The 20,191-nt window shown below is 54.0% G+C and overlaps 8 protein-coding genes across 8 annotated transcripts; 3 read left to right on the top strand and 5 right to left on the bottom strand.

Moving 5' to 3' along the window:
• Positions 1–168: 168 nt before the first annotated feature.
• Positions 169–3,417, bottom strand: UMAG_00195 (uncharacterized protein; the record flags this gene model as incomplete). Its single annotated transcript, XM_011387832.1, has 1 exon — positions 169–3,417. The coding sequence occupies one exon, from the start codon at positions 3,415–3,417 to the stop codon at positions 169–171; it is 3,249 nt and encodes a 1,082-aa protein (XP_011386134.1).
• Positions 3,418–3,970: 553 nt separating this feature from the next.
• On the top strand, positions 3,971–5,008 carry UMAG_00194 (uncharacterized protein; the record flags this gene model as incomplete). The annotated part of the gene is made up of 2 exons (XM_011387831.1): positions 3,971–4,563; positions 4,711–5,008. The coding sequence occupies 2 exons, from the start codon at positions 3,971–3,973 to the stop codon at positions 5,006–5,008; spliced, it is 891 nt and encodes a 296-aa protein (XP_011386133.1).
• Positions 5,009–6,389: 1,381 nt separating this feature from the next.
• UMAG_00193 (uncharacterized protein) lies at positions 6,390–8,471 on the bottom strand (the record flags this gene model as incomplete). Its single annotated transcript, XM_011387830.1, has 1 exon — positions 6,390–8,471. One exon carries the CDS (start codon positions 8,469–8,471, stop codon positions 6,390–6,392), a length of 2,082 nt encoding a protein of 693 aa, XP_011386132.1.
• Positions 8,472–10,895: 2,424 nt separating this feature from the next.
• On the top strand, positions 10,896–12,494 carry UMAG_00192 (uncharacterized protein; the record flags this gene model as incomplete). The annotated part of the gene is made up of 1 exon (XM_011387829.1): positions 10,896–12,494. One exon carries the CDS (start codon positions 10,896–10,898, stop codon positions 12,492–12,494), a length of 1,599 nt encoding a protein of 532 aa, XP_011386131.1.
• A 222-nt stretch (positions 12,495–12,716) lies between these two features.
• On the bottom strand, positions 12,717–13,736 carry UMAG_00191 (uncharacterized protein; the record flags this gene model as incomplete). The annotated part of the gene is made up of 1 exon (XM_011387828.1): positions 12,717–13,736. The coding sequence occupies one exon, from the start codon at positions 13,734–13,736 to the stop codon at positions 12,717–12,719; it is 1,020 nt and encodes a 339-aa protein (XP_011386130.1).
• A 323-nt stretch (positions 13,737–14,059) lies between these two features.
• Positions 14,060–14,704, top strand: UMAG_10050 (putative U6 snRNA-associated Sm-like protein LSm5; the record flags this gene model as incomplete). The annotated part of the gene is made up of 4 exons (XM_011388337.1): positions 14,060–14,231; positions 14,331–14,358; positions 14,482–14,557; positions 14,669–14,704. 4 exons carry the CDS (start codon positions 14,060–14,062, stop codon positions 14,702–14,704), a joined length of 312 nt encoding a protein of 103 aa, XP_011386639.1.
• A 320-nt stretch (positions 14,705–15,024) lies between these two features.
• On the bottom strand, positions 15,025–17,718 carry UMAG_00189 (pre-rRNA-processing protein ESF1; the record flags this gene model as incomplete). Its single annotated transcript, XM_011387827.1, has 1 exon — positions 15,025–17,718. One exon carries the CDS (start codon positions 17,716–17,718, stop codon positions 15,025–15,027), a length of 2,694 nt encoding a protein of 897 aa, XP_011386129.1.
• A 766-nt stretch (positions 17,719–18,484) lies between these two features.
• On the bottom strand, positions 18,485–19,369 carry UMAG_00188 (uncharacterized protein; the record flags this gene model as incomplete). The annotated part of the gene is made up of 1 exon (XM_011387826.1): positions 18,485–19,369. The coding sequence occupies one exon, from the start codon at positions 19,367–19,369 to the stop codon at positions 18,485–18,487; it is 885 nt and encodes a 294-aa protein (XP_011386128.1).
• Between the last annotated feature and the right edge of the window lie 822 nt (positions 19,370–20,191).

Below are 20,191 nucleotides of genomic sequence, written 5' to 3'. Positions count from 1 at the left end.
CGTAGCCAGACACGCTCGCCAATCATTCGACCAAACCAGCACGCTCACGATTTGTGATTACTCGACTTACTATGCATGCTTGGACAGACCATGACAAAACAAAATAGGTGTCAAAACACAGCCACGGATGTATGTGCGAATCGACCGAGATACACGCACGTCGGTTAGCTACGACTTGATCTGCGCCACACTGCCAGAGAACAAGGACTGGTTCACTTCCAACAGCAACTTGACCTCCTGCGCATAGCCCTTGGCAATCTCCCAAGCCCTGCTGAACTTTTCCAATGCTGCTTCGATCTGCAAGATGCACGACCTCAGCTTGATCGCCAACATGTACGCTTGACGACCCGCCAGAGGCGGGATCGACGCCGTGCGGTGCGGATTGGGCTCCAGGATCGGTGAGAGATGGTTCACGCTCATATCGCTCTCGTCGAGCTCGCCCGCGTTCGTAAGATCCAAGTCGTCTTGCAGACCGGCAGCAATTTGCGCGTGCAGAGTCTCCATAAGCAATACGTACGCAGCCAGCACGAGCGAGCATGCCGAAAACGGCGGTAGCGAAGGTGCCGACCATTGCTCGCGCTTCTCGCGCCCGTGACCAGCTTCGATCGGCAGAGTCGCCATGGATTCGCGTCGACCGAGACGGAAGGTGCTTGTGTTGATGTGCGACAGCTGCTGGTACATGACTCCCGCCGCATACCGGCAGCGCTCCAGCGACTCGTATGGCTCAAACGGCCCACCGTTGAACTTGGCCGGAATGCCGCAGGCGGTAAAAGTCACATTCGTACTTCCCGGGCCCGACGAAGCCGAGCTGACCAAACTCTTTGAGACGCTTCCCGCCCCGCTGCTGCTCATGCTGCTCGCACTTCGGGACCGCATCGACCTCGAAGCAGAGACCTTAGCGTTGACCGATGCTTCCAGGCTGCTGCTCAGTTCATCGCCCTGCCCCGCCTTGCCCGACGGTGCGAGTCCTTCCGCCTCGCGGTGCCATAGGCGATCGGGGCCGCCCCTGACTCGGGAGCCAGTGTCTGAAGCCGTGTCACTGTTGTCCTCGCAAGCACCAGGAATACCACATGTTGGAGCTACAAAGATACGTGCGTTGGCAAACGCCTGAGCGCGGTGAAGGATGACCAGTGCTCCGCTCGTCATGAGTTTACCCGCGACACGCAGACTTCGGCTGAGTCGAATCTCGTTCTCCTCCTCAAACTGCTCTGTGCGTCGCGACAGACCAACGCTGGGCTCAAAGCAGCTCTCGTCGCTCCAAACAGGGTCGGCACGTGCATACTGCATCACGTCGGCGTCCACCTTTTGCATACGTTCAAAGATGGTCTCCCATTTTCGTCGCTGCTCGCGCGTCTGGTGAGCTTGGTCTGCCACCTTGTTCTCCGGTCGCGTCTTGTACGAGTCGAGGTCGTACAAAGTCGCGTAGGACCTCGAGACGAACTGAGCGCCACGTACGAGCACCTTCCAGCTGGATCGATCGCCTAAAAGGTTGGGTAGAAGCCCGAGATCCGAAGGCATGTCGCGAGTCACCGAAAGCGGCTTGAAACCGCCGGTACACGACATGACGGTGGCGGCTGTGTAGCACGTCCAGTAGACCCGGCGCGCCCACTCGCACTTTTGTGTATGGCTGAACCATGACGGAGCGGTTGATGCGGCCTCGCTGGAATCCAAGTTGAGAGCCTGCGCATGATTCCATGCCTGTGAGGCGTGATGGAAGGCGCGCCGGCTGTTGGCAGTGCCGTAGTGGTAGTGAGCTAGCAGCGTATGCGTGGCGACGAGCTTGATCCTGACGAGCTGGATGTCGCCGCCTGGAGTGCCGGAGCTGTTGGGCAGCAGCTTGGTCGCTTCCATCACCTTGACCGCCTCGTTTGGAAACGAAGAGGCTCTTGCCAACAGAGCCACCTTCTTGAGAAGCAACTTTTCGGCCGACTTGGCATGGTAGGCTGCAATCTCCTCGCGAGAGGCGTGCTCGAGGTCAAGCAACTCGGCCTTGGTCTCGTGGTCGTCGGGATCGTGGAACAAGAGGCTACCCTTGACGATGCGCCTTGCCTCGACCTGAGGCAGTTGCAGAGCTACGCAGGCCGATATGGCGGCAAGCAGCGCAGAGGACTCGTCCTCGGACAGGTGGAATGCAAGCGACGAAAGGTGGCCTGACGGCAGCATGACGGGACACGCCGGATAAACGAGCTCGTAGAAATCCTGAAGCAGGGCACGCGTCTGTCGCTCCGAGTTGACTGCGGCGCTCGACTTGTTGGCAGTTTCGATCTCCTCGAGGAGAGACTGGGGCATTTCGATATCGATGCCACCAAACTCGTCAACGTGAGACATGGCGAGCACACCAGCTTTGGGAAGCTCTTCAAGTTTGTGGTAGAAGTTGGCGAGTGAGAGGCCAACGGATGCCTGATTGGTGGCAAGCTTCTGCATTAATTCAAAGTTGGTGGCCGAGAGGTCATCAAAGAGACCGCCGCCAACGGACGAGTCGGGCCGGAACAGGCTGCGGGTGGTAAGCGCATTTCTCTCACGGTCAAACGAAAAGGCATCCGTCGACTCGTCCATGACAGGAAGAGTTTCGGCGGTGGCACCGAGCAAGTCGGGACCCGCGCGCGAGAGATCGAGGTTGGCAAGTGGGACCGATGCGCTGGCGATAGATGCAAACGATGGATGAGGTTCGGTGTCATGGTGACGAGCATGCGCGTGGTGGGTATCAATAGAAGTTGCAGTCGTTGTGGACGAAGGATGATGCATTGCAAGATCAGGCGGAGATTGCGATTGCAGGTCGTCGTGGCTGTTCGAGTCTCTGGCGCCCCTGACTTTGCCGAACTTGTCACGCTCATCGAGCTTGCGCTTGGTCGCTTCGGCACCCTTGACGCCTTTGAAGCGTGGGCCTCCGCGTTTGCTGGCGACATAAACGCAGCCGCCGTCATCCTGAGAGAAGGCGTCCTTGACGCCTCTCAGAGCACACGGCCCGCAGATGGGCTTGGCACCATCGCATTTGCGCTTTGCAGAACGGCAAGAGAGACAGGCAGCTCGTGAGACGTGCCTGTGGTTCATATCGGGCTGTCGCGAGGACGAGGCGTACATGGGACCGGCGGGGTGAGGAGGGGTGTTGTAAGGATGGTGATGTACGTGTGCATGCTGTGAACCGTGGTGATGGTGGGCAGATGTTGCACGCATAGGGTCGGCTTCGGAAGAATGGTGAGGTTCATATGGGTATGGAGAAGGGCGCTGCTGTTGGAAAGTGGAGTGGTGATGCGAGTGAGGGTCGGAAGCAGCGGGATCCCAGGGCGTGTGCTGGACTTGTAGCTGTACAGGGAGGGTCGGGTCGTAGTCCTTCATGTCTCTTGGCGTATTAGCATAAAGCAAGTTGGTAGAGCCGGGCGCGGCACCGTATGCAGGCGGAAGCGAATGTTGCGCCATGGTGACAAGTTGAGCGTGAACGTGGTTGAGCTTGGATGAAGGACAGCTGCGTAGCGACGTTGGCAGGTGGGCCCTGGCCGGTCGTACTCGGTCGAGCACAGCTGTTTGGAGAGAAACGGTACCAGATTGCCGCGAGATCAAGTGCTGCTTGGTTGGGCTGTTAGAGATGCTGCTAAGCAGGAAGAAACGATCAGAAGAGGAAGCAGCTGAGGTGACAGCGCGTGCTTTGCAGGTGGTGGTCGAAGACGAGTCTGATCAATGGGCCAGCTTGACTAGTCGTGGTCGCACTGTCAGCGCGCTAGAAATGGACGGACGTATGCGAGCCTGTCGTCTGCCAGAAGGATGCAGGCGTTGTTGCGGCTGGTCTGCGAGGAGAGCCTTGTACGACTAGGTGGATTGATGTAGTCTGAGAGGGCTGCGAGGCGACGATAGGTGGAGGAGGGCTGAACGGCGTAGCAGTGGGCACGGGAGAGCAAGAGGGCCGCGTGTGTTTGAGAACAGATGGAGGATGCAATATCGGTTGCGTCGAGTGACGAGGCGAGGATGCAAAGAAATGAGATGGACAAGTCGAAGTCCGAAGGTGCGCAGTGTCAGCCGTAGCAGAAACAATGGGGTGACGGAGAGTGTGAATGCGACTCCAACTGCGGCGTGTAATAAGCAGAACTCGTTGTGGGCGAAACAAGCAACGAAAGAGGAGAAAGACCGGGATGGAGAAAGGGATGGTGGAAGAAAGACAAATCAGGTCATCAAACTGAAGCAGCCAAGGGGAAGAGATGAGAAGGAGACTGAGTCGATTCAAGTGTCAGAAACAGGGTGCACAATTGCTGTCATCAAGAAAGGCCACGGAACGTGGAACGCGAAGCTGGTCAGGCGGGCGTTGGACACAGAAGCAGAGCCACCAGAGGCCGGTCAAGCGAGAGTCACAGTCACGAATAAGAACAAAAGAGCCAAAGTCGAGGCATTCGTGATTCACACAGCATCACAAGCACGATTCACTTCACACAGAATCACAAGCACGATTCATGATTCACGATTTTCAGATCACGATTCACAATCACGAATCACAATTACTCACGATTCACGATCCATTCACGATCCATTCACGATTGCTTCACGATTGCTTCACGATTGCTTCACGAGGGCTGTGTGAGCGCAATCACCCATCGTGAATCAAAGAATTTGTGTAATGGAAAAGTGCTTTGAACTTGGCCACGAGCCGCGAACCGGCGCACAGAATGTGCAAGCTTGACAGCCGATGTTCACAATGCAACCATTTTGTGTTTATGGGTCCAGCTTATGCGTAAGCAATCCAGAGTGGGCAGTCGATGGCGAGGCAGACACATCCGCACATTCGCCGGACTGTGGCGGGAGGCGGGAGGTGCGCGGTGGGCGGTGCGCGGTGGGCGGTGCGCGGTGCACGCTGATGTTATCGTGTCACGGTGGTGAATCCGACATTCAAGATTTGCCACGGTTTGGGTTTGAATCACGAATCGAGCCAGACCCAAAAGGGGCGAGACCGCCTGATTCTGGTCTTCGGCGATTCGACCCATCGAATCGAATCAGGGGTAAGGGTTACGGTGTGACGACATGAGCGAGACACAAGAGCACTGTGATAATAAATTGTGAATCGTCCATCATCCAAGGTTGCGGAAGCTGTCGACGTGCGATTCAACTCATCACTCACAACTGTGTCACTGGAAATCACGAATGCCATGAAAAATTCCGTTTGGCCAAGCTTCGGGGATTCACCGTGCAGACGAGATGCGACACTTTCCGCGCCTCGCCCAACATCGGCCCCCACAGCTGCTTGCAGCGGAGAGCGAGTGTGTCTGCCATTATGCAAGACTGCTGCAATCGTGAATGCTGCAAAATTATCACCAATTCCCGGATTCAAGTCAAGTAACTCACACTACTAAGGACAAAACTGTGGTCAAAAAGAAAATAAAATAAAAATCTGCTATGGAGGCACATATCCTTCCACTCGGCCAGAATTGGTAGGGTTGGCCGTTGTTGTCCATTGAAGGCTGTCTCCTTGCACAGGGTGACCTGTTCAAGCTTGTTGATGCATCTAGGCCCTTGTAAATCTTGCAAGTGCCGGATGTGTGCGAGTCTTGACGTACGACTCGAAAAACCATGTTTGTGCATGATGGCGAGAGTCTTGGACCTCGCGATGCTAGATCTCATCGGGCCAGTGTTGAGTTGCCAAGTGCCATGCTAAGTTAGTTGTGCGTCTCGGCCAAAGCCGATCCCTGCTGATCACATTTACGAGCTTTAGATTTACTGCTCCGCCTTAATCGAGCTGCGTGGCTGCCACTGGAAAGGTTCTGTAATTCGTACCACCAAATCACCAATCATCAATCACGAATCCACCTTTCACTCACCGCTGCAGGCGCCACCTACACACGCTGAAATGATTCGTGGCCCATATTTCCGGTTGTCTGTACAGTCCAATCGTGAATCACGAATGCCATTTTCCTTTTTGTGCTAAGGAAATTACCGGTCAACTCGCTGCTTCTTTACCTGCGAAAGAGCACGGCTGCAATACGGCCATCGTGTAGATATACACCGTGCCAAGCAATCACGAATCACGAGAGTGACCATCAGCGGAGAAGGGGCGTATGACTGTAACGTGGTAGCATGCCGTGCTTGGCTCAACCTCATATCTTTGTGGGAGCGTATCGAAGATCGCTTTCTCGCGCTGCTGGATTCCCACACACACACACACACACACACACACACACACACACTTGTGTGCCGTATTAATAAAATCAGATTTTTGCGCACGAGTTCAAGCTAATCCCAGGGCGTCCAACCTCTTTCTTCCACATCCTTGTTGGACAAATTGACCAGTCTCCAAGGCCAAGCGTGTCGACCCGATGCTTGCTTGTGTGGCAAGTCAAAATCGTACACACCCCCACGCTCGAACCCCAACAGAGTGCGCTGTTTCTTACAAAGTTAACAGAATCAGCTTGTCAAGCTTGACTCGGACCCTGCAGACGTTTTAGGCGCCTTGCTGTGCTTACGCCAGCGCCACAGAGGGCGACGAGCGCAGAAAAGCCACCAATTAGAAGGAAAGGACTCGGAACGTACATGTCGAAAAGGAGTCCGCCTGCCTTGGAAATGAAAAGGATCGACAATGAACCTGTACAAGAGTATGCTCCTGCGATTGCACCCGCACCTTGTCCTGTTTTGTCCTTGTCGAGCGATTGCGGTCGCCAGCGGTTGGTTCCACTCGATGAACTCCCCGCGTCGTGTGCAGAAGCAGTGTGCGCAGCCTCATCGGCGGGCGTCTGGATCTGCTTCTCAACCACGAGGCTCTTAGCTCGAGCGCATCCGGCCAGGCTGGCTACGATGGCTCCGATCTGGCCGATCCCAACCAATACTGCAGCCGCGATGGATAAGATCGTCAACGGATCAGGTACCTCTTCTCCTGTCTGTTTATCACCACCAAAGCCTGATGTGCCAACACCGAGCAGGTAGAACCCTACCGCTCCCAACGCAGAAGTGAGCGAGATGGTCGTGCTGGGCGAGAAAGTGTCGCAAAGCAGTCCAATCAGAGGCGAAGTGAGCAGCGCCGTCAATTGAGCAGTTCCTCCCAGTATGGCAGTGGCTGTAAAGGCACCTCGGCATAGTTTTTTCAGCTCGTCGTTCGGAAGTGGCGATTTCGGGTCTGGAGACGGAAGTTGTCGGCAGAGTCCCGATGAGTAGTAATAATGGCTCACAAGCAGAGGCAAGAAGGCGGTGGTTCCAATTGTGAAGGCTCTTGCCAGAGCTCCACCGAGATATGCCACGCGCAACTCCCATGCCAAGCGCTTATCCAACTCGGTCGTTTCGACGTTGGCCGTTCTGCGTAAAGGCCCGGCCATTCGAAAGCCACCTACGGACGCGCTGAGGAATCGGTACAGATGCAAACGTATCACATTGGCCCAAGCCGCGTGCGTGCGACGCTGCTGTCGCTCACGCATTCGTGCACGTCGCGCTTGTCGCGAGTCATCAGCTATTGCAATGGTGCTGTCGAGCAGCGTTCCATAATCTTGTTGTCGTTGCCCGGATCGTTGGAATCGCGCCTCGGCTGTCGAAAAACGGCGTGGACTGCCCTTGGGTTGTTTGAGACCTATAGCGGTGACTGAAGCCGTGAGAAGCGCTAGAGCTGCCACCAGCCAGAAAGTCACAATTGTCGCCCTGCGAATCAACTTGTCACCTGGCAATCCTTTGTTGGCCTTGTGCAGCAACAGGGCAGGCTCGTGGTGTTCGAGATAATCAGCGATCTTTTCAGGGAGGCGGATGAGGACGAAGACAGCCATCAGCGCACCAAGCCCTGTGAATACACCCGCAACGGCGGCAACACGACCGTGTCGGCACTTTGGCTGTCCTTTGATGACGTTGTGCCTGTAGCTTAGTTGTGCTTGCTGCTCTGTGCGAAGCAGGCGAGATTGTTCTGCGGCATCAACGTCTGTATCGTCTTGTCTCGAGTTGGCACAAAGAGTGGTGTCCGAGCTCCACTCTGCGTCTTGCTCTGTTGACGCTTGCACCGCCGGCGGCGAGTCGGAATACTCGGAGAGAATGCCTGAGAGCATTGCCGTTACACCGCTGCCTCCTAGCGCAAACACGAGTCGGGCAGGGACAAGGTCAGGCCATGGCCTGGTGGGGATGGTGTACGAGACAAGCCCGACGGCGATGAAAAGGTACGATGTCGAGGTCACAGTGGCTAGTCCGACGAGCTCTGCAAGTGCACCCCAAACGAGAGAGGTGAAGGTGGACAGAAGCTCATCACAGAAGATGAGCGAGCCACTCATCGATCCAGCTCTGCTTGGAAGGTCGCCGTCTGCTGCCTGCTTGGACATAGATTCCAGTTGGTGAATCAGAAATGGCTGCGAGGCGTTGAGAAACACCAAGAAGAGGATCGAAGCCGAACAGTGGACGAGAAAAGCTACCGCATTGCGCCAAGTCACTTGCGGTTTCAATCCGAGCACACTGGGCCAAGCTGCAGACCGACTCGATCGTCGCCGAATTATGCGATGTGCATAGACATCATCCTGGGATGGCGAAGGCATGGTGTAACGTAATCTTCATTGGCGCCGCGAGGGCGACAGCGAGAGAGGATCGAGGATGTCGATCCAGCACGTGTGGCACTCAGAAGCAGCGGACCAAGAGGCTTGGTCTTGTGAGTGTGGAGGTCGAGTCGAATCGAGTAAAATCGAATCGGAACGAATCGGGAGAGTTGAAGTACAGATCGTGTCAGAATCGGGAGCTGCGAGGCAAACGTATTTGCATAGAGAAGATCAAGGCGGGATGCGCAATGCGTGCACAAGGTGCGACCGAGTTGAGCGCGATGACTGCTCCGGAAGATGCCTAGCGTGAGAACAAAGTGGATGGAGGATCGTGGGTAAATCCAAGCAACCCTTGCAGAAGCAGAAACGGGAGCAGTAGCACGATGGTGAGCAGAGGACCAACGGATGGTCGTGGAGTAAGATGCCGTCGATCGATTCTATTCACGATTCCCACGATTTCGCCGAGGTGCATTCGTGCTTGGTACGTTTTGGGCTTCGGTTGGCCATCGAAGAAGTGGCCTTTAACTGAGGTGTGGCGACGAAAGAAGGAGCTTGCATTCGCAACGTTGTTCGAGAAGACTGACCATGTCTGCTACAAGCGATATCAGCAGGTTTCGCCGGCGGACTAAGTCTACGGCTGTTGGACTGTGGATTGGGCCAAGGGGTCCAGGAGCAACTCCGATCAAAGCGTGGACGTGAGACGCACAAAGTGGTGTGTGTGTGCATTTCCATCTTTGAATTTCCACGACGCAAGGAGGCGACAATTTCGAAGCTTGAGTGTTGCAGGAAAAGAAAGCCAAAGGAACGAAAGAAGAAAAGCGACGGAAAGACTCACCACTCATATTTACCTATACTTGCTTCGTGACGATTGTTATTATTATTCGTGATTCACTCACGTCTATTCAGATTGTGTCTCGCGGCGGTTTTACGAATATCAGATTTTGAATCTAGTTCGATTCGCGATTCACAATTTAGTGATTCGTGATTCCAGTTGGACTCACATGACTGTTGTATTGGCCGCCTTTCTTGGCTCTTGTCAAGTGAGTGAGTGAGTGAGTGAGTGAGTGAGTGAGTGAGTGAGTGAGTGAGTGAGTGAGTGAGTGAGTGAGTGAGGAAGAAGCATGATATCGCCAACCTGAAACTTGAGCCTCGCTTAGAGCGCCTTACCCTCTCGCTAATATCAATCACAAATGGTACAGCGTACTCTGCTATACTGACAGTAGGTTTTCTATTCGCTTTCCGCTCAAGTCCAACTGCAGAGTTCAACTGCAACATACACTCTGTGCCACTGCCACTGCCACTACCACTACCGTTTGTCCTTCCAAAGTACTAAGTAGAATTTAGGGACGATTTCAACACCATCTCGCCTAAGCGCCTTCTGCATGTTTACAGCTACTGTAGCCTTGTCTCGAGAACTGAAGCGCTCGGCTGTTTCTGCACATTTGTGATTTGCGATAGTTATCCGTATTGTCTGCCAAAGTCGGCTATGTTGGGCGCCTCAGCCTCGAGTTTCTTCGCTTCGCTTCGCTTTGCTTTTTGTCCTTGGGCTTGCTCGCCTCGGTTCGTCGCTTCTTCATTCGTGATGGTCATTGTCGTGATGATTTTCAGTTGATTCCTGATTGTTCTGATAGTGTCCACACTAGCGCCATTCCATTCGCCGCTCCAGCCCAGAAGGGCGCCCATATTCCCTTAGTTCAACGTCTAGCGAGCTGCAGTTTGCCAGAGTTAGTGAGTCTGCGAGTGGCGCGAAGCTAATGTCGTAGCCTAGCTACTGTAAGTCTTGACTAGCCTGAATGCACTCCCGCCCCTCTCCCATCCTCTTTCTCCGCCTTCCCGTCGGCAAATGCTAGAATCCAGAACCAAATGCCTGAACCTCGTCAGCCTAACGTTGTCGCATCCCCAAGTGCAAAGCGCAAGTAAAGAGCAAGCTGCGTGCCTGGTGCGGTCTTAGCTGTTCTAACCTCGGCTCGCTCGCCCTCTTCATGACCTCTTCCTGCTTCTCATCCACACCCTCTCACATCTATTCCCCTGAATGCTCTCTCGACAACGCCTCTGCATCCACTAGCGCCTGCTTCGTTGTCGCATCCGTGCTTCGATCATACACACCGCTTCTTTGCTTTGCGAAACTCCAGCAGATCGCCCTCCAGCACGCTTGCACAACCCATCCGCAGCTCTCCCCACAGCCACGTCGCCTTAGACCTTGGCCTCGCTTGATCTCTCTACCTTTGATGCTTACTTTCGGCTTCGTCACATCCATCTCAGCATCGTTCCATCATCTCTGATGACTTAGACGCTTTTATTCATGGCGTAGCAATCCTTCATCTCGACTTGGACTCACACCACCCAATTACGCTTTCTTTCCATCGACGCTTACAAGACGCTTTTGCCTGGCGTCTTGCGAGTCTTGTCCCGCCACCTCTTACCAACATGACCAATGCGACACTCAAACAGGACTTGGCATGGCGACATCGCGTCTTGCTCGTCGTCGAAGACCCCTCCACCCACCAGCAGCTAGCCGCCCAGTATGTACCAGTCGATCTTGTGCGAAATGGCGTCACCTACATTATTCTCTACTCCATGTTCGCCACGCTTCTCTTTGTGCTTCTTTGCGCTGTTCTCTTCAAGAATGGTCTCAGCCCACAAAAGCGCCGCTTGCCCTTTGTCTGGGTGCTAGGCTTCGCCTTGCTCGGCGGCCTTCTCGGCTCGACGCTCAATACTGTCTTTTGGGCCTATCAACTCTTCGGCACCGTCTCGCAGGATACCATGTTTCGTCTCTGGATGTCCTCGACAGCCATGCTCTACATTGTTCCCCTCGTCACTCACTTTGCCATCCAGCTTCGTCTGCTCTCCTTTTACCCGACTACGTTGGCAAGCAGGAAGAAGCGCACCATCATTAGCATCGTGCCATCTCTTCTCAAGGTGGCGAGGCTCACTACCATCAGCATCACCCTGCACAACTCGGCCGCCGCTTACAGTCAGCACGGCTTCGGCTTCGTCGTCTCCACGGCCGCCAACGACACAAGCAATCTCTTCACCCTCATCTTTCAGCTCGCCGACACTGTCTACGCCTCTCTCTTCCTACTCTGGCGTTACTGGCATCTAGGCCGTCGTGATAACGAGCTCATGCAGAAAAAGTCGCACCCCGTCTTGCGCTGGTCCAAGCAGCTCATGTTTGCCATTGCTTTCGGCTACGTGCTGCCCACCATTTACGCTTTCGCTCTTGTACTTTCCAAGGCACTTAGTCTTTCGGCTGTCGATATGGGCTTCATGCTAGTGGCCAACGTCTACGTCCAAGCTTTCGGTGCCGTCCTGGCCTCGCTATCGAGTGCTTACAAGTGGAGGGAGGATCGATTTACCGACGATCTTGCACCTGATAATGCTGTGCTTCCTGGCATGCGAAATGCCAGCGATCCATTTGCCACCGGCATCATCCTTGCGCGCGATTCGCGCAACGTGCACGCTCTTGATTCCTCCATGTTGGATACTAGCACATCCACAAAGCCCTGCTTTTTCACTTCGCGACTTCCATCCTTGGATTCCAGGCGGCGCGTTGCCAACCATCTCACCACGCCCGAATCGGATGCTGCCCCCACCGGTCTTACTGCCATCGTCACTGACGGTATCGGTGTGACCACTCCCAGCGGTCTCGCGTCCGGAGACGTCTCACCCAAATCTACAGCACTCCGTCAAGCAGACAGCGTCGACGACCACAATCCCGACGTGGAGCGAGGCGCCGTGCAGACGATCAACTTTCCCACCACTTTCGCTATACACATGCAGCAGAGCGAGTCTCGGCGCTCCTCCGATGCCACCCTCTTTGCTCCATCTGCAGCACTTGACAAGGCAGAAGGATCTTTGCCGAAGGCAAGACCCTCATCGTCAGACGGCAAGCTGACCACTCCTCCGCAAAGTCGACCAGGAACTGGTGGCAATGGACGAATGCAACGTCATGGCTCTGGCATGTCTGTTCCCATAGACGGCAGTCTGCGCGAGGAGGAAGAAAACACCGTCTCGCCGACGCCTTGAGTCTATCTGTCTTTGTGCGCGAATAGACGCATCTTTGTTGTATTTCTAGTGCAGGCGCTCCAAGTCTGCGCAACTCTCCTCGCTCCTTGATCCATCGGGGCTCTGATCCTCGTCTGTATTTTTACCCTGACATGCACACACAATCATTTGATCTGTCATCCAAAATTTTCCGAGTTTGTGGGTATACTTTTGCGCTTTTGTTGAGAACAACGAGGATGGTCGTTACATATCTGACTGACCCCACGCTCGTGCCTGCAGCTCTCTGGTCTCGAGTTGAGCCTTTCTCTCGAAAAATGCCTTTTCGTAGCCATTGCCTCTGTCCACGCCGTCCCAGCGATAACCAGGGGGGATGTTGAATCTGTTCGGTGGCCATCCGCCCTTGTATTTCGGCATGGACGGGCCTGCGCTTCGTTTCTTGGTCAAGAATGCCATGGCCGGATCATCTACACGTTGTTGTTGCTTGAAATACTCGTTGTACTCGTTGTCGGTTGCCCTGCGGGCGATACCTTGCTGTTGCACGGCGGCGAGCTGGGCGGCTGCTTGCTGACGCTGTTGCTTCTGCACTAGACCTTGAGACCAGGTGTTTCGTTCGGCTTGTTTTTCTAGACGCAAGCGTTCGAGTCGTTCTTGTTCGGCTTGTTGTGCGTTCAGGTCGATTATGCGTCCGGAAGAGTCTCGATAGACAGTTTGCTGGGCTAAGCGCGCTTCTTGGTCATCGTCATCGTTGGCCGCCGGGGTCGATGAAGCCATAGAAACATCGACGGAGAGAGAAGCTGCTTCGCGTTTCTTTCGTTCCTCTCGTGCAAGTCGTGCTGCTTTCATCTCGTCTCTGGTCCGCAACCCCGCTTTGAATTCGGTTGGCTCTTCGACGGATGTAGGTGCTGGAGTTGGGGTGCTCATTGATGCCGTATCCGACGTTCCGGCTTCCTTCGCCCCATGGCTTGCTGATCCGATCTTGCGGAACGTCTTGTTCAGACTCTGTCCATCCGCTCCATCGACCACTTGCGGTGTCAACCCACCGTCGTCTTCGTCATCCTCTGCTGGCGTCTTCCACGTATCGGAGTCATCCTTAAACACAAGCCCTGACGACGAAGAAACTCTTGAGGCGTCGTCCGTCTTTACCTTCTTCTTCTTGCGTTTCACCTTGATATCGGAGGACGAGGCACGCGCAAGGATAGCGTCGGCTTTGGGACCAGAGAGGTAATGTGCTGCTATGTAGGACTGAAGTTTCGGATCGGGCATTCTTGCAACGCAGTTGTCGTTCAAGTGTAGTTAGATTCCCTGCGGCTTTATGATGATCGAAGCTGATGTGCCATGCGTTGTAGATGGCGTGGCCGCACCTCTTGTCAATGGATGAATGGGTCCGCAAGTGCCAACATTTGTGTGAGCAAGGCACGAGTTCATGACCAACTGAGCAGCAGCTGGGCCTAAAAATAATTCGGAACTCGGCCTGACACGCGCCCGCGCCCCGTCATACATGTTCTCAGTGGACAAGAACCGCATCCACGAGTCTCTTTCATCTTTGCGTACTCACAACAACCTCACATTGTACATCGATTTAGACCATGTCACCTCCAGGTCAACCGACACCTGCAGGATCTGCTGCTGCCGCAGCCGCTCTACCCACCATCTTGCCCCTCGAGTTGATCGACAAGTGCATCGGATCGAGCATCTGGGTCATCATGAAGACCGATCGAGAATTTAGTGGAACCCTGTTGGGCTTCGATGATTACGTCAGTGAGTAGCGCCAACGCCGCTTCTGTCATAGGAACAAAGAAATCGTCTGATGCATAGATGCAATGATTGACAACCACTCCTCCTTGGCCGTTCATGCAGACATGGTGCTTGAAGACGTGACAGAGTAGTAAGTCCTGCGTTTTTCAAGCGACAGTATACGTGTGCGCACGCTTTGGCAGCAGCAGCAGCTGACGCTCTTTTTCCTTCATACCTCGGATCGTCTGATGCCCATCTGTTGATTGCTTCACAGTGAGACTACGCCGGACGGCAAGAAGAAAAAAACCAAACTCGGCCAAACCCTGCTCAACGGCAACAACATCTGCATGGTAAGATCCAATCCACCTCATTCTTTCCGTCAAGCAAACATCTTGAGTTTGCTTCAAGACAAGTGCTGATCAATCGTCGGTGATCTTGTTTTGTCCAAAAATACAATACAGCTCATTCCGGGATCCGAAGGCCCCGAAGACTCGTAAGCGCAAAGCTGTGTCTTCCATGTACTTGTATTTCAAACAAAACAGACAACGCTTCCTACAGACATGTTTGGGGTGAGCGCGCCGTGCGCTGCTACACAGAGCGTCGGTCGCGCAATGACGGTCTACATAAGCAGTTTGGCTCGATGTGCGTGTGACGCGAACAGTGACAAGGATGCCGATTTTGCATCTTACCGCACACACAAGCAAGGATGGTTTAGGTGTTCTTTGGATTCCGTAGAAACACGGTGCAACACAGGAGTGTCCTAACGCTCCACGTTCAGTACTTGAGTGTTGGACATGATAGGACGTCTGCGCATTTCTTATGCGTCCGACTTACGCTTTCTTCTCTTATTGGATGCTTGCGAAGCATCTCCATTCGCATCGCTCCGTCGCTTAATTTTCTCGACCAATGCCGACAGCTCTCGGTCTTGGTTGTTCGCATGCTCGCCTCCAGTTTTGGTTTGGACGCCGTGCTGTATCACCTCATCTCGATCCGCACGATCCAACAGCTTTCTCCTCTCTTCCATGATCTTCTGCATAGCCTTCGTCTTTGCAAATCCGGGATGTGTCGGATCGATCGCAAATCGATGATCATCCATCAACGCGCTAAAACGGTCATCCTTGGCATCAATTTCGAACGTATCCTGGACCAAAGGTGCGCCCTTGAGCTCTTGGAAAGCAGCTTCTTCGCGTTGCTTGTTCTTGGACAGTCGTTTAAGCAGCTTAGCTCGTTTGGCGTCTTTGCCGGACTCTTGACGCAGAATGTCCTTCATATCGAAGTGCTGACGACCGTCGGCGGTGAGCTCATCGTTGGTGGAGCCGATGAGCGTAGCAAGTTGCGCTCGTTGACGGGCGACTTCGCTGGGGTCTAGCCGAGTGTCGAGGTCGCGGGTGGCTTTCTTGGATTTTTTGCTGGTTTTGGTGGGGGGAGCTCCTTGACCGAATTCAGCAGCAAGAGCCGCTTCCATGTCCATGTCCTCGTTGAAGAATGGATCGTCAAAGCCAGCATCATTGCTGTCGATACCGCCAGTCTCGGCTTGCTCATCGCGAGCTTGCATTGCGTCCTCGTCAATACCAGAACGCTGGGCTTTCTTGCGCTCCTTCTTCTCCTTCTGTTTGCGAAGGTACTTTTCCAGCGTCGTCTCGTCTCCATCGTTATCGCCATCGCCTGCCTTCTTGCTGCCGTTGACTGCCTTTTTGGCAGCAGCCTCGGACAGTCCAGGCATAAAAGTGATCTGCATCTCGCCCTGTTCATCATCGTCGTGACGTGGATCGTCAAATACTCCGCCGTTGCGCTTGCCCTTGTTTCCAAAGCCAGTCGCATCTTGAGCGCCATGCAAGTTCAGCAGAGCACGCAGACGGTCTCGTCCATTCTTGGCTGCGACTTCGGTCTGGTCAGGTTCAGATTCCGTATCGGAGGCGAGGTATGCTTTAAAATCGTCATCGCGCAATTGCTCCTTGGTCAAACCACCGCGAGCCACCATGCGCGTCAACTTGGAGCGTTCAGGATCGTCCTGATCCCACGTGAGCTTGACTCGCGAGTGTCGCAATGCATCCGTCTTGAAGTCGACCCCCTTGTAATTGGCGACATCCTCGGTAGCTTGGTCCCTGAACTCGGCATCGCGGCCCTCTTCTCCATCAGGGAACTCCATGCCGTCCGGCACAAAGCGCAGGTCAAACACATTGGCAGTGCGTTCCATTTCGGTACCGTCAATCTCGTTGTACACGTGACGCGCCGTTTCTTTGCTATCGAACGTAGCGACGGCGTAGTAGTAGCGCAGTCGGTCGAGCTGGTATTTGCGAAGGTTTTCTTCATCGAATTCTCCGCCTTCGTCCACTTGGACAATTGTCTTGGCGGTGATTTCTTCGTCTTCGGATGAGTCATGGTCGTCGTTGCGATTGCGTCGTTTGGATCCTTTGAAGATTTCGGGAGGCGGACCTTCGAGATCCTCTTTGGCCATTCGTTCCTTGCCAAAATCGCTTGGGTAGACGCGGACGTGGAGAAGCTTGCCGCGCACCTGCGAGATGGCAGGTGCTGCTCGTGCGCGCGAGGATGATGTCGAGCTTGGTGCGGCAGTGGCGTCTCGACGATGCGCTTCAAGTGCATCCGCAGCAGAGATGGACGCGAGAGGAGAGACGATACTGCTAAAGACCTTGTAGATGTCCTTGGCTCGAACGTGATCCCAATCGAGGTTCACCGCGGCGAGGCGACAAGTGTCGTCTCCGCGTGGAATCTTGCTCTGACTCGACTTTGACTTGGATTTGCGTGCCTGTTCCTTTTGCTTGCCCTTAGTCTTCTTGCGAGAAGCAGGTTCGGCTTCAGAATTAGATTCGTCGTCTTCAATGCCGCCTTCGGCAATCGCTCGTTCGGCCTGTGCATCAAGCTGCGCATAGACCGCTTCGTCGATATCTTCGTCCAAGTCGATTTCGCCTATGTCGGATCCGAGACCGTCGTCTTCGTCGTCATGCTCGTCGAATCGGGCCGCACGCGTAGCCTGCTTCCTCTTCTCCCGGTCAATGACGCTCGAAGGGCCGATCATTACATGGTCATCTTCGCTACTATCGTCTTCGCTGTCATCCTCGCTAGATTCATCTTGATCGTCCGAATCTTCCGAGGAGTCTTCTTCAGAGCTGCTGTCCAGATCGCCTTCACCACGCGCATAGTCTACCGGTGCAGCATTATCGTCGTCTTGGTCGCTCTCGAGCTCCTCCTCGTCACTCTTGCTCGGAGCCAGATCGGCATCCTCCAAGCGATAGAACCGCTTCATCTGCTCGGCATCGCTCTGACGCTTACTGATTTTACGCCCGTACTTGTCGCTCTTGTTTTTCTTGCGATTGTCGTCTTGGAAAAGACCTTTGAATCGTTCGTCAACGACGACCTTGGTATCGTCGCGTTTCGGTTTCAAGAAGCGAGGGTCGGTGTGGACCTTTGCGAAACGTGGGTCGGTGGTCACACGTGCATCGCTGAAGTCTTGCGGCGTACGGCCTCCAGAGTTCTTGCCCCCTTTCGCCATGTTCGATGAGGATTGCTGTATGCGCGCTATTCGTTGTGCCAAAGCCCGAGATCAGCAATCGAGATGACACACGTAGCTTTCCAGAACAAGATGTTCGTTTGGTTGTTGCTGTTGCTTCCCTAAAAATTTTCGAAAGGGTTCACAAATTGACTCCCGGCTTCCGAGCTTTTCGCTTGTAAGACGTTACATCACTTTATCTTCCCCCTTGCGCCCAGTCCTAAGGCGTGAGTCACGAGTCGGTGGTCGTGAGTCTTGAGCCTCGATCTGTAGGAATTCGTGATTCATATTCGCGAAAATCGTGAATCGTGAATTCGGTTATAAATTTGCCTCACGTCAGAAATTTCACAGATTCCCATTACGGGGGCTTTCAATTTGCGCCACCGCTTCACGTTGTCTCTTGCTCCAAAAAAAGCCATGGTTGGTGATTCAACGATGCCTTTCTCGGCCTTTAATCCAAAGGCTCGATCAAACAAAATCAGACGGATAATGGTACGGAAGACATGACAAATATCGTGACTGTATTCCCCGTATAAGTTCGCTACGGTGGAACAGAGACTGGAGAGGAGAGGCAGAGAGAGAGAGAGAAAGAGAGAGAGAGAGAGAGAGAGAGAGAGAGAGAGAGAGAGAGAGACCAAACATTGACAGACTGCCCTATCAGAACGAGAGACGCTTGCAGGGGGAGACTACGTAGACTGCATGTGCGGCGCAGCAACGCGGGTATACCACAGAAAAAGACGAGAGAGTGAGACAGATGGAGCAAAATGGATTAGAGGGGCCGGTCCATGAAACGGTAGAAAGTGGTAACGAGTCTACGCATACTGGCAGACATGTCAGCTGGTAGATCAAGTTTGGCGTTACCGAGAGCGTCCGGGCGATACTCGTTGTCAGAAGGGCCACCGACACGAAGACCAACGTTCATGAGCTGACTGAAGCCTTCATTGACGGCGTCCTCGGGTGTCATCTCATTACCGAGGTGGTGGGAACCGGACGTGGCAGAGGAGCACTTCTTGATCATGTCGAGATCGCGAAACGCCATGCTCCACTGACGAAAATCACGCTTAGTGATCGACTGTCGAAGCACGCGAACAACACCGTGGTGACGATCGTCGCGCTCAATCGTGTCGTAAAGCGAATCAACAGCGTCCGTCGGTCCTTCGAGAAACTGTGCGAATGAGCCATCACGGTACAGAAGTAGCCCAGTAATGTTTTGCCTGGTATTGTTGATGCGCGAAGTACGTAAGATTGACTTGACCTCGTCCAGCGGCATGTGACGGGTTAGGGCTGAGGAGGTGTAGGCCACCTGGATCAGCCCCTCCTCGTCGCTGCTGCCAGAGTCGTAGTTGGAAGTTGAGGCGCGAGTGAAGGAGGAGGCAGTAGTCACTGACTCGATCGAGTCGGACGACGACTGGCGGGACGAGTGACCTGAAATTGGTCGTTTCGCAGGCGTGACGATGTTGTTGTTGTGCGAAGAAGCGCTGCGAGTAAAGGAGGCAGGCGGCCGCCTTGGTGGAAGAGAAGTTGCAAGGCCATTTTCGAAAGAGCCGCGACTAGCTGAACGAGGGACAGAAGGTGGATGCTCCAGATGCACAACCGGTCTCTGGCCTCTAAGAGGCACAAGAGAAGGGTTCGAGGTGCTAGCTTGTTGTAGCATCTTTGTCGTCCCGCCCCTCTGGCAGGCTGGCGCGGAAGAGCTTCTTAGGCGAGCGTGACAAGCTCGATAGTTGCGCAGCCAGTCAACTGGATGGTGAAGAATCTGCTGTGACAGCAAAATGCGAGTAGTCCGAATAACTACGGTGTAAAACAACCTCAGCTGAATTGAGCTCTTCTTGGCAGGCCCCCAACGTGGAGAAAGGTGTTCCAAATGGCTACCGAAGGGGCAATGGCGTCTAAGGACGATGATGGACACTGCGATGGAGGAGGTGGGGGTAAAGCAAAGTTGAGCGTGAGTGTGTCCATATGCTAAATCTTGAGCAAAAGAGTGGGAGGGGGACGACACGCAGTACAAACGACAGACAGGCACCAAACACTTGGGAGAACGTGCCGAGGGGCGAGAGAGGGAGAAGAGGAGTGATTGAAGGACGGTACACCTACGAATAGCTTTGCCGACCTCGAAAAAAAAGCCTTGACGATTGTACTGTATAGTTCTACGTAAAGGCAGTCAAGAGTGTAGGGAAAGTGTGGAGCTCGATTCGTGGTTGTGTTGGCGCTGCACTGTTGGTCGCTAACTGTGACCCAGCAATTGGGATAAGGGTGAGCTTCTCTGTGCGAAACTCCGCTACCATCTCAGGGCCTTTCATGTGAAGACTTGCGCCACTCATAAGTTATTCACGATTTGCTCATCGCATTCGTGTTTGAGAGGCTGACTCACTCATACGGCTGTGACTTGAGCCGCCAAACCGTGCAATCATGAGTCGTGAATGTCTCAACACCAACGCTGTTCTACCACGTACGGCTTTTGAAATTCTCGGCTGAC

This window comes from Mycosarcoma maydis, chromosome 1 (assembly GCF_000328475.2).
Source record: "Mycosarcoma maydis chromosome 1, whole genome shotgun sequence".
NCBI classification, from domain to species: Eukaryota; Fungi; Basidiomycota; class Ustilaginomycetes; order Ustilaginales; genus Mycosarcoma; species Mycosarcoma maydis.
This window is presented reverse-complemented; position numbering and strand designations above follow the sequence as displayed.